The sequence below is a fragment of the Leptidea sinapis genome, chromosome 12 (genome assembly GCF_905404315.1).
Source record: "Leptidea sinapis chromosome 12, ilLepSina1.1, whole genome shotgun sequence".
Classification (NCBI taxonomy): domain Eukaryota; kingdom Metazoa; phylum Arthropoda; class Insecta; order Lepidoptera; family Pieridae; genus Leptidea; species Leptidea sinapis.
The window spans coordinates 1,363,775-1,376,678 of NC_066276.1; the positions used below are offsets into that span (position 1 = coordinate 1,363,775).

Here is a 12,904-nt window from a genome sequence, read left to right on the forward strand (position 1 = left end):
TCCTAACAATCTGCATAATATAATACATATACCTAACAAATGGGGATCTCTCTCATTCAAAAGCTCCAACACAAAAACTAAACTCCCCTTTGCCATTACAAATTCTGTACAGCTAATGAATACTCTCAGAATGTAAAATGTAGGTCACACTGAATGTGCTAATTAACCACTTAGGGGCCTAAATCTGGACGAATTATTGTGCAAATTAAAAGTTTGTCCTACTTTGACTACACTACGTTTGTCTACATTATAATATAATTAAAACTAAGCACTATGCAGTTCTCTCATACAGTAGTTTCTTTTTTTAGCTTCAACAGGAAAAACTATCATTACCAGTTAGTTACTTTTGAGGGCTCCATAGAAACCGCAATAGATTTGAGGAAACTTTATTAATAAAGAAGCTAATATTATTACTCAAATGCTTCACTATCATGTAGTCTGGGAGGAGATATTGATTAGTTTTTAGGAATTTGGTTATGTACATCATAATATTAGATATTACAGACAGACAATTTTTATTGCAGGTCACACTAACAAAAACATTAATCAAAATTACAGATACACAAATATATTCAGTTCAGTTACGAGCGCGCTCGGTAACGTACATGCTCACTGAACTTACGAATATTTTTTACATTCGCGATCTGCGCGGCAACCGCCGCGGCCGCTGCACGCTATTGTGACTATGAGTTCCGAAAAACTCATAGCCAATGAATTGCTGGCATTCCTTCATCACGCAATTGATAATAATTGAATTGATGGACGGGATCAGTATCATCCAGATCTGTGCATCAAATTTCAAGAGTGAGGAGATCATCAACGCCAAGTTGCTCCTGTACGAGGTTCTGATGAAAACAAACCAGATGCCGTCCCGCAGGAGGGATGAAAGGGGAGAGCGAAGTCTTCAGGATATGATAAATCTTCTGAAAGTGACTGATCCAGACGACGTGCCGTCTTTCGTGGCAAGGAACTTGAACAACCTTCGACCATGTCGACGTCACCAGGCTGCTGAAGGATCAACCATCACAAGCCTTAAGCAGGCCTAGCAGAAGTAGTGTTGAAATTAGAGGCATCTCAAAACACCATCAGGGACCTGCAAGCTGAAGTAGCGACGTTGCGAAACAATACTGTTGTAAGTAGGTCAATAGAGGCCAATAACATCAACACACGACGTGGGGCATGCATTGCTTCGCCAGCGAATTTTGAATCAGCAAAATTCGACTCGACACCGGCCGCTGTCCCCGCATGTGTAAGCGGTAATGTACTTGCCACCCGTCCTTCACCTCCTCCCCTCTCGGAGGTGTCGCCTGCTGTCGTCACGTCAACACCTCAACGTGACTATGCTGCTGCCATCCGCCAGCAACCCAGAAAGCGGACAGTGCTGAGGACAGAAAGTGGAAGCGGAAGCCCGCAAGGAACCCGCTTGTAGAACTGTGTCGAAAGGTCAGATCGAAAAGGATGGCTTCATTAAGGTGGAGAGGAAGAAGAGGAGACCTCCTAGTCATAATCAACGTGGCACAGCACCGATAGGACAGAACCAGCCCCTGCGTCCCAGTGACGTATATCTACGTGTCTCGCTTTCACCACACCACCAAGGCCTCCAACATTGTTTAGTACTTGGTGGAGAAGACAAGGTTTCGGTTGGGGGTCGAAAAGTTGGTGACGCGTCACGCAGTAGGTTTTAACTCTTTTGTTGTTCGCGTCCCGACTGAACACATAACATCGACCTTCCTGGACGAGAAGCTGTGGCCGAAGGGGGTCGTGTTCCGCAAGTATCGCGGACGTCGCCGACCGCCGGATGTTACCGAACCCGCGCCTCACATCGCCGCGAAAATGTGACGTAGATTTAAGTTATTTACATATCTATGTTAGATTATAAGGTATTTATTTTATGGGCCTTGTATCCTGAAATAAAATGATTTATTATTATTATTTATATCATGTAAAGCTATTATTTTCAAATATATTATTTTGTTGTCTGTGACATATTTTTAGCTCTATGAATATAATAATTAATTGCATCTATGAAGTATGTCTATGGCAAAATAATGTAGTAACTAGCACTATTAAAATGTGTTAATTAAATTATGTGGAAATATATAGCTTTACACTGTAATACTCACAAATATTAATTAATATATCGCATTCAATAAAGAAATCGTAATTTTACTTTAATTGCCACAGCTTGTATTGACATATTCGGCGTTGATGTATCTTTTGACGTTCAGTTCCGCGGTCAATCAGAAAAGAAGTAGTTACACCCCTAAAAAGCTTGGTGTACCTAGTAAGGAGGGACAGTTCACTTTAAGCCAGTGCATGCAACTATATGAGGTGCAAATTCGGCCATTTGACCGTATCCAATGAAGAACGGCTCGAATCATCGACGAACAAGTTATATATATTACAAAATAGATGAATGCATTCCATAATATTGCGTCATGTTTAAAATTTATGGAATACGGAAAGTATGGTAATAGTTAAAAGTTATTAAACATGATTGGAATAATTCAATTCCGTTTTCTTCATCATTGACTTCAGGTCCAAGAAGGTTGGGAATGCCGGAAATTATAGGAAAATGAGAAATTCTACTCGGGTACCAGGGTAACATGCACAAAGGGCTGTGTTCAGGGTCCTATGGTACTTATAGGTGTTAATTCATATTAGAATGTTATTGTTATGGACAGCTCACCATCTCTTTAAGATCACTGATCAAATAGGTCTCATAGTTGCACCACTTACCATTCATTTAGTGCGGAGAAAGTACAAATTACGAAATACGCGTCGCAATAGGGCTACTGGAAACCCAAGCGCTGGCAGCTGTTTCGGTCAACAGCCTAGCTGTTCAATGCGGAAATGCTGCCAGTATTCTTGGTACACTTTCCCGTAATGATATATTTAATTTAATTAAACAAAGTATTGTAAATATAGTTTAATATGCATTCTTCTGTTTAAACACCAGTGGGAGGCTCTTTTGCAGAGGATGCCGGCTAGATTATGGGTACCACACCGGCGGCTTTTTTAAATTGTGGAAGCATTATAGTGTTTCGGTCCGAAGGGCACCGTAGCTAGTGAAATTTCTGGGAAAATGAAACTTATCATCTTATGTTTCAGGGTGAAGAGCGCAATTGTAGTGTTACACAGATTTTTTTGGTTTACCAATAATCCGGCACTGTGTTGTAATTGGCAGGTCGTATCAATTAACATCAGCTGCCCTGTCATAAAAAAAAACTTTAGATATAAATGAGTTGTATATAAATAAGCTTCTAGTAAAGATTAAATAGTGTTGTCGTGTGTTTACTTTTATCGGTGTTTCCAAGACGATACGACATGTGTACCTTCCAAACAAGCACGTACACTTTTCTCAAAGACCGACAACGTGTCGGCCTCCTCTTCAATAAAAAAAAATTAACTAACGAGCCGCACTATAAATCGGTAAGCAATGACTAATATTGAAGTTACTTTTGATATCGCTACCAGCTGTAATATAATATTAAGCTATTTAAATTAATTTCAACGAAAACACCTTTCCCATAACTATACATAATTAAGAGTTATGGCATAATAAATTTTCAAGTATAGATTGATTCTTATACTCTAATTTGTGTATAGATCCACCGGCAAAGCTCCTGTGATTCTTCTGATGTTGCAAGAGAATGTGGGCGGCGGGGATCACTTAACATCAGTACGCTAGTTTGTCCTCCTATTCCATTAAAATAATCCAATCTCTGTTGAGAAATATTTCGTATAACCTGATACATTCATTCATAGAACGAATAGTCAATCGATAACGTGTAAATCCTTAGTATTTCCCGAACCAAAACGTTTTCCTCAAACACACTGATAGCTGTATGCGATAGGCAGAAAATATAAAGTTTTCGAGTTCACTTTCATTTAGATACGCTCCGTTTCAGCCGTTATCCTTTTTCCTCAATATCATCAACCGGGAGGGTTCCACACTATATTACCTTAATATTGACTTTGTTTTCCTTTCCCTGAATTTCTTATTCATTCACGTCGCAGAATTATTTCTATTGAAATCACAAATCAAAGAGCTTTGATAGATGATTGTTATCTTTGGACTTAGATTAAGGATTGGTCTCCGCTACTCCTAGATACCGCACTACCAATGAACAATAGCTTTTTTATTGCTGCTACTATTAGATGTTTGTGTGTGTGGCATCTTGAAACTCAATGGCATCTTTCAAATTTCGTAACATACGGTTCATGTTATTTTACAGTGATATTAATTAAAAGTTTGACAGAACATGACATTGTGACATGTCAACGTCACACATTGTTCGTCACGAGACCTCACGAGACTGGCTCGAGTACGCGCTAGTATTAGTTGCTGCAATTTACGACTATGACTGTGCTATCTAGTTGGAGCGCAGCGGAGACCAATCATTAATCTTAGTCTTACTCTTTTACTCGTCTCTCCCTATCACGCAAAATAGGCGCATGGCACGTCCATTTGCGGAAAGAAGCCCGTGAATATTTCTATATATAACTATATCTAATCTTAGTCTTTGGGTTTTTGTTTTGCATTTGCAAATGAGTAGGTAACCGGCGCATTAGAACTTAGTTTTATTGGCAACATTTAATTTAAGATATATAAATAACTAATTCAATTAATCTCTCTATTATTTATAACGATAGGATAAAGAAATACATGTTTTTCACAAATAAGAATTATTCATGACACTTAGGAAAATGGTAAAAAAATAATTATAACAGAGAATATTGCCTGCCTTCTAAGATTCAATTTGTTTTCGAGTCAAAAAGAAACACGACTTCATGAAGTGTTTGTGTCTGTAGGAAATCTGTTATGATAGATGTCGAAATCGAAATAATAATAAATATATTATAAAAAATAACAATAAATAAAAAGTGGAATAGGCGACAATGTAATAACAATATATTATAAAAAAGAACAATAAATAAAAAGTGGAATAGACAATGTAATAACAATAATAGTGCAAGTGAAGTTTAATACAACAACTCAATATATCGTATATTTACCTCGTTCCACCATCTTTATAATTGATGTAATAAAAATTATCAAAGTGGGATGCTCCACCCGGTTAGTCGCAACCACAACCAGAGTTCACTAACTCCAACGTGGCCAAAAAAAATAAATCTTTTAAGACTCGAATTAAAATTATATTTTTTTTCTTCTCTACAAAAGGCATTTTTCATAACTCAACAGGTCAAATTGGTAGGACAGGCCACAAGGAAGGTCTCATAGGTCACCCATTTAAAAGCCGCGTTTGAATTGATGTTTTTTTTTAATTTCAATTTCAAATATGGCATCCCCCCATTTGAAATTGAGATTTCTTGAGAACTTTCTTGTGACGTGTTCTTTTAATTTGTCAACGTCTTTGAATATATAATTTTTCTGTACGTGTGTAGACAGTGAACTCCTCCTAAACGGCTGGACCGATTTGAATGATTTTTTCTGTGTGTGTTTAAGTGGATTCGATGATGGTTTAGATTCACAATTGAACTACCTCCTAAATAGCTGGACCAATTTTGATGATTTTTTAAGATTCTCATTACAGTCCATATATAATTCTCCTACGTATGTTAGTGATCCCCTAACATCTGGACCGATTTTTCAAATTTAACACGTGTGTACAGGACAACGTCGATCGGGTCCGCTAGTAACATATAAAGTAGTAAAAATGTAGGAATTTCTGGATAAATCAATTAATAAATAAAACTCGTTATATACATGTCTATTAGTTTATTACAAACTGTAAGTAACATCGCTCAATACTATTTTGATAAATATTACACAACCCTCTTTTATCTACTCGAAATGATAAACAGCAGAAATTGTTACACAATAATCAGTTATATTTACCCCTGAAACAATATAGTTATTTACACTAGATTATTTATATTTACATTAAATTAATGTCTTATTTACAACTAACAGTATTTTATAGTCGTGTTTTTGTTTATTGAATATTATACAAATAATTTTAGAAATAACAGTTTCTGTTAGAATTGATAACTCTTACATAACATTTTAACAGCTTAAGTTATAAAGAAGAAGGCTGTTATTAAATTAAAAGTAATACAAATATTTTGATGAAGATATGATCGGAATGGCATTAAGCATATAAGTTAATATTTCTGATACTGATGTTTATTTTCTTATGGGAAATAGTGAGAAGACAAGAAACATGTTTATCATATGGTCAGTGTACGCTCTGCCCTTAGAATGCACTGACACGCTCAGAATTCTTGGTTGTACCCAAAATTCACGCGCATTCGGCCCGCGACAAAAGCATTTGTGCGCCTGCATCAAAGTAGATTTATTAAAATGTAGTAAGATGCATATCAGATGCATAAAAAATAAAATGTGTCTTTTTTAATTATTCGTTCATTTTATTAGTTTGAAAATATTAGGCGTGTATATTTCGCTTAGTGAATTTTATGAAGGAACAGTGTAGCCTAAATACTACACTTCGTGGAATTATCTGCCGGTTGGTATATAGATCGGAACGCATTACGTTAGCGGCGCTGCACTGCGCGTCGCTTCACGTCGCTAGACGGTACCTATCGCACTACGACTGCAGTAAGCGGCAGGTCGCGTCATTTCTATAGCAGTTTTCGTGCGAGCAACATTATAAGATGAGCGATAGTGACGAAAATTTGGTCATTATTTCTTTATTGTGTGCAGAAGAAGAATTAATGAATGACAAAAAAAAATTTCAACGTTAAATAAATCTTATTCAATTAGGCTTCAACTAAGCGCTTTTCAATTGTCACTATAAAATGTTCCTTTAAATTACTAAATCTACCATTATGTTCGAAAAAAGAACATAGAGCTCTTGAAAATAACATACAAGAAATACAACGCCCAATTTTTTCAATCAATAGAGTATTTTACAACGTCTGTATTATACAGAATAAGTTAGTTTGAAAGGGTATGCATCCAATATACATTAATAAGATAATAATTAAATAAAACTAATAAAATTAAATTATTTTTATTTAGTTATTTAAATTAATCTAATTATAAGACAAATAAATATGTTGATGTCATTTTGCCTTGTGAAAGCCAATAATAGATCAAGTTAAAATAATCAAGCTGTTTTCATAGATAATTTATATATCTTGATAGAGCCTCTATATCTCACACTCGCGATACGTATGTCACTTTTCGTTGTATTTAGTTTAAGTGTGCGTGCGTTGCTGAAGATAGAGGTTAACAGTTGGCCACTATTATTTTCAACGTGACGCTGTCATAGTCTATCTAGACCTATACAATATCTAAGCCTTTTCTATAGATATTTTATATTCATAAAGCGCGTATACGATCATCTAGTAACAAACAGAATACAATGAACGTTGTGTTAATAAACCCATTAACTTAATTGCACATAACTTTACATAATGGAAGCGCAATGGAAAGCGAAATAAACAAACGGAAAATTAAAGCCTAACATTTACATTTGTAAACAAAAACACGCAACTCATGTTTGATAGTAAAACACAACTGTTCATTATTTAATTCATATACATTTTAACCATTTCATCAATTAAATATACAGGTTGCTACAACATATACAACTGATGTGTAAATATGGTATGTATTTTTACTGGGCCGAGAGAGTTAAATGTAGTATTTCCATATCAAAAATCATCCAACAGATACTACACATCTTTGTATGATTAGACATAAATTTGTTCAAAAATAAATTCCGAAGATTGTTGTGTATATGGCGAATACTTTTTTTTATGACAACAAGGGACGAGACGAGCAGGATGTTCAGCTGATGGTAATTGATGCACCCAGCCCATTACAATGCAGTCCTGCTCAGGATTCTTGAAAACCCCAAAAATTTTGAGCAGCACTACAACTGCGCTCGTCACCTTGTTACACAAGATGTTAAGCCTCATTTGCCCAGTAATTTCACTAGTTCCGGCGTCCTTTAGATAAAAATACATTAATGCTTACACATTACTGCTTCACGGCAGGAATAGGCGCCGTTGTGGAACCCATAATGTAGCCGGCATCCTATGCACGGGAGCCTCCCATTGGTAAATACTGTTAAATACATACTTTAAAGTATAGACTAAGAGATGAAGTTGCCGGGGACATGACGGTTCCATCGGGTAGCAATGCGAGAACTCTAAGGCTAAGATCTAGAGATGCTTTACTCACGCAAAGCTGAGCTAAGTTCAACCTTAGCGCAATATTTGATTTGGTATTTCTAATTAATTGGCAGCTGAAATTATGCCGAGCTTAAGCTGATACAGCCCAATGCAAAAGTCAAGTTCGCGTTTTATCACACTCAGCTAAGTTATACATGGGAAAAGTCTGAGGAAAGTTGACGGCTCGTACGGTTTGCACGGCTCTCTTGTAATGTATAGCATATTTCCCGTAATGATAGATTTTACTTAATTTAACCAAAGTATCGTAATTATAGTTTAATATGCATTGTTTGTTAAATACCAGTGGGAGGCTCCTTTGCACAAGATGCCGGCTAGTAAATGGGTACCACAACGGCGCCTTTTTGATGTGAAGCAGTAATTTGGAAGCATTAATGTGTTTTGGTCTAAAGGACGCCGTAGCTAGTGAAATTACTGGGCAAATGAGACTTAGCATCTTATGTCTCAAGGTGACGAGTGCTATGTATGCAGCTAAGTATTATGTGGGAAAAGTCTGAGCAAAGGCGAAGTACACTCTATAGATCTTAGCCGAAGACTTTTTACTCGGGTTACACGGATCTCTTGTACAGTATAGCAGCACTCGCTTTAACTGGTTGTTTGGCTTTTCCTGCCTAGCCAAATTTGATGAACCAGTTAGTGAGTTAGTGAAGCTTTGGGTGGTCATTCTTGAAAAGAACTTGCTGCAAATCTTGACAGTCCAATTCCCCCTAAAATATTGTAGTGAGATCTTGCTGGAATATCTCTCACACGTACTTCTACAGCATAATATATAAGTTTATCACGTAGCCGTTTCTCATTAATCGTTAGATCAAAGTACTTATTTGTTTATATATTCTAATCCTTTGTTTTGGTTTTCCCATGAGCTCTTAGGTTTTGTTTTAATTTTTTCAATAACTACGAAATCATTTCCGCTTTTGACACACAAAATAAATATAACAAATTAATTAGATTTCGTCTACCGCATTACTAAAATAAATTTTATTCACCTTTTCATTACAGTTTTATCGTTTTCATTTAGAAATTTATAAATATCATTTATCTTATTAATCCTTCCATTTAACAGTATGAAAAGTATTTATCTCGCAAAGCAAACGACATTCAGTACTTGATAATCGCTAAGAGGCTTAAAACGCTCGAACCGAATTAATCCTTTAACTGCTTGAGAGATACTTATGAGTGAATTGATTTTATGTTTTGAAATTGTAAACGGAAATAAAATGCTATAACGCAATTCTGTATTACATTCCTTAAGCTTTACGAAAATCATACGGTAGGTAATTAAAGCTTAAATTATTTTTACAATAATTAATATGCATCTGGACAACAATTTGCAAATCATTGATATACAGCTGGGTTATTTGAGTTAACAGAATAATTAATAGACACATTTTATGTATCATTTACTCGTATTGTATAAGCAAGCGATCATTATCTAAAATTGACAAAAATATTTTTTGACCTTAGTCAGTATTAGCGTCGTTGTATATAGAATTCTAATAAAATAATAAATAGTTTACATAGTTACATTTAAAAGTAATTATTTATACAATTCCATTTCATTTTATCCTTAACTACAGACGGTCATCTTGAGCTGAAAGAACATAGTTTTAATGCGGGTAGGTTTTTGAAAAGTATACAAATAATAGAAGTTAAATTGCTTAAAGAGGTTATAAAAGCTGTAATGTAATGGTCGATATTGTCAAGTTTCGTAGTTGAAATAGACGTGAAGATAATAAGAAAAGCCGGCTTGATTTGAGAGGATAATGTACTGGAGCTCTGCATTGCAGCTGGCCGCTCGCCACTCAACACGTGCACAATTACCGATGCAGACTCTGTTAAACAAAAGAATAACACTATAACTTTATAACAGTATATTTTGCGCAAATTTTCTCTGAAATAGAATATTATTTTAACAATGCTTTACTATTTTATAAAGCGAACAAATGCCAATGTGAGACGTATTTAAATATACATCTACTGCTAAAGACTATATAATAGTACAAGTACAGAAGTCTCACTCTCCAAAATCAATTAAAGAAATAAGGACTCTTGGAAATACAATAAGATGCAATTCAGATCGAATAGTGCTATTAACCTACATTTTTATTTAACTAGAAATTGCCTCTCTTTCTATCGCGTGACTCTTACCTGTTCTGACGACATTAGGGTTGACTTCTTTACCCAAAATGTACCTACCTAGTATAAGGTCATCTTTAAAAAATATCTTAGTTTTTTCTATAATATAAATAGATATGAAATCGTAATTTAAACAATATTCTTTCATTGTTAAACCTACATTAGTTGCAGTTGTATTGTAGGCGTTGGAAGACCACGATATAGTAAATACTTACTTAGCATCGGAAATAAATAGCTACCTAGCTATCATGAATGGTAATTTCACTATAATAATAATCACTATAAGTTATATTGTTGCAGGGCGCAATGATCTTTAACATGCTTTTTTGTATGTTTCTCCATTTTTAAAAGATCGGTCGGACCGGTGAAGTAGGTGAACATAACTCGCGCGTGCGTCACTGTTCGCTCTTGAGTCCTTACTCGCGGGCCAACTCTGTAGAGGCCGCCGCACGATACCTACACGGAGAGTGAGGTAGGCCTGCTACTGCAATAATTTTCCACATACACAACACACACATACTACATTGACCCTCAAATACACTACACACCCCCTTACAAACACGCACACATTACACATGTAACCTTATTTTGTTAAGTTTATATTTTAAGTAGCTTCGTATGGTAATTGTAAATTGATTGCAATGTAATCACGAATGTTACTTCTTTTGTTTAATACCTAAATAGTGTAATCAGTTTTGGTCTTATTTATATTATAATTATATTGTGTACAAATTGTGACGCTGTAGATTAAATGAAATTAAATAAATAAATAAAGTTATACATATCATTAACCATTCGAGGCATATTAATAAGAACCTTGTGAATATTTTATACCAATTATTAAAACTCGGAATACATTACAATTAATTTCAGTAAAAATAAATACATGTGAATAGCTTGGTTTTTAAGAGAAACACCCTTTCTAACAATATGTGACGATATACAAAATTTGGAATTAAATATCTTAGATACGGACCCTGCTATTAATATTAATGAGGTGCTTAAGAAAACCAAGAGCCTTCATACCTTCATCTCTGTTGGTAACAATATGAGTAACAATGCCCTACTAAATTTTCTATTACTTAGATATAAGTTTGTTAAGATAAGAAGATTATATTTTAAGTATACAATTATAAACAACTCAATAATTGTACTTTAAGAAATGTAATATAATTATTATTTCAATAGTATTTTTAAGCTAAGATCCTTCAAACCCCAATTTTTGTTAATACCATTCTTAATGTTCTGATAATTATTATTAGTAAATGATAAATATCAATGTGGTATAATTTTAGTTATTACGACATTAGTTTGCTTATATAAGGAGTATACTTACGAATGATAATCAATATTAATCAATTGGTGTTTAATGGCTTATATTTTCATTTATTAAAAAGACAAATGCTTTGAGATTGTAGAATTTTCCAATGAAAATAATATACACATTGAAAGTTTAAAAATCTAATCTGTTTTAATTGGTTAATTATCAAGTTAAATCATTTTGTAGACTAATTGAAAGAAAAATTACATAAGATGTTAGTATAACTATATTTTGATATTTTTTGTAGAATAATATATATAGATTTGATAAATATATGTACATTAACTTATATCTACGTTAGCAATATACTAATAAAATCGAATAAAATTAAAGCAACTAAAAATTAAAAGAAATTTTAATTCATACGCAAATCCCACCTTTTCTATCTCTATCACAGATTTCGCATCGCCTATAAATTTTAGCGATGGTAAAAAAAATTATAAAAAAATTTACATAAAATCTGAATCACTTAAAAAAGATTTTTCAATCTAATTCAATGTGTTTTACGCCACCATATTTGAAATTCAAAATATTACAATAAACAAATAAAATTTGAAAACAAAATTGTATGAACGGCGCGGGACTCCAACCCACGATCTCTCGCAAAACGTGCCAGTGCTCTTCCAACTGAGCTAACCGTTCATTCATAAGATCTTATATGCTTTTTCAACTCTCAGGTTCTGAACGCTCAACGAGAGAGGTCGTTAAAATAATTTGTTTTCAAATTTTGTTTGTGTATTAATCCTAGAAGTGAGGGTTATAACTTTAAAAACATACCAAATTGTTCATTATTTTATGTTTAATAATATCTATTTTGGTCCATTTATATTACCAGAGCTACTGGGAGCACACGTATAGTTGCCAGAATCATGAGGAGAAGCTCGCGCGATCAGCAGACGACTGGTTCGCGTTCGCTGTTCAGTTTCCACGCTGATGCCGCCCCGCTGAGCATAGTTCACCACTTGTTCACCGCGGTACCAGTAGATGAAACTGTAATATAATTTTATCAATAATATCCAAGACAAAATTAGTGTGTGTTCATTTGTGTACGCAAGTAAGAAGTTATGCTTCTTTGTCGTAATAAAACTGAAATCCTAAAAAATATATTCCACCTGCTATTTTACGTTTTTTACGTTTGTAGAAAAAACAATATTGTAATAAAGAAAGCATTAAATAAAACCAATGGAAATATTATAACACCGCATAATTTAGTAAAATAACGTGTTATTAAGTAATATTATTAAATTAATTTTATACAATTGG

The 12,904-nt window shown here is 34.3% G+C and overlaps 1 protein-coding gene across 4 annotated transcripts in view; it reads right to left on the bottom strand.

Moving 5' to 3' along the window:
- Nucleotides 1-6,501: 6,501 nt before the first annotated feature.
- LOC126967022 (hemicentin-2-like) overlaps nt 6,502-12,904 on the bottom strand; it is a 59,535-nt gene continuing 53,132 nt past the window's right edge. For all 4 annotated transcript variants that reach the window (XM_050811333.1, XM_050811335.1, XM_050811332.1 and 1 more), the window contains exons 6-7: nt 12,474-12,631; nt 6,502-10,016 (exon numbers count right to left, since the gene is read on the bottom strand). In XM_050811333.1, coding sequence (XP_050667290.1) covers nt 9,766-10,016; nt 12,474-12,631 — 409 coding nt within the window. In that variant the 3' untranslated portion in view covers nt 6,502-9,765. The remainder of the gene's footprint in view (nt 10,017-12,473; nt 12,632-12,904) is intronic.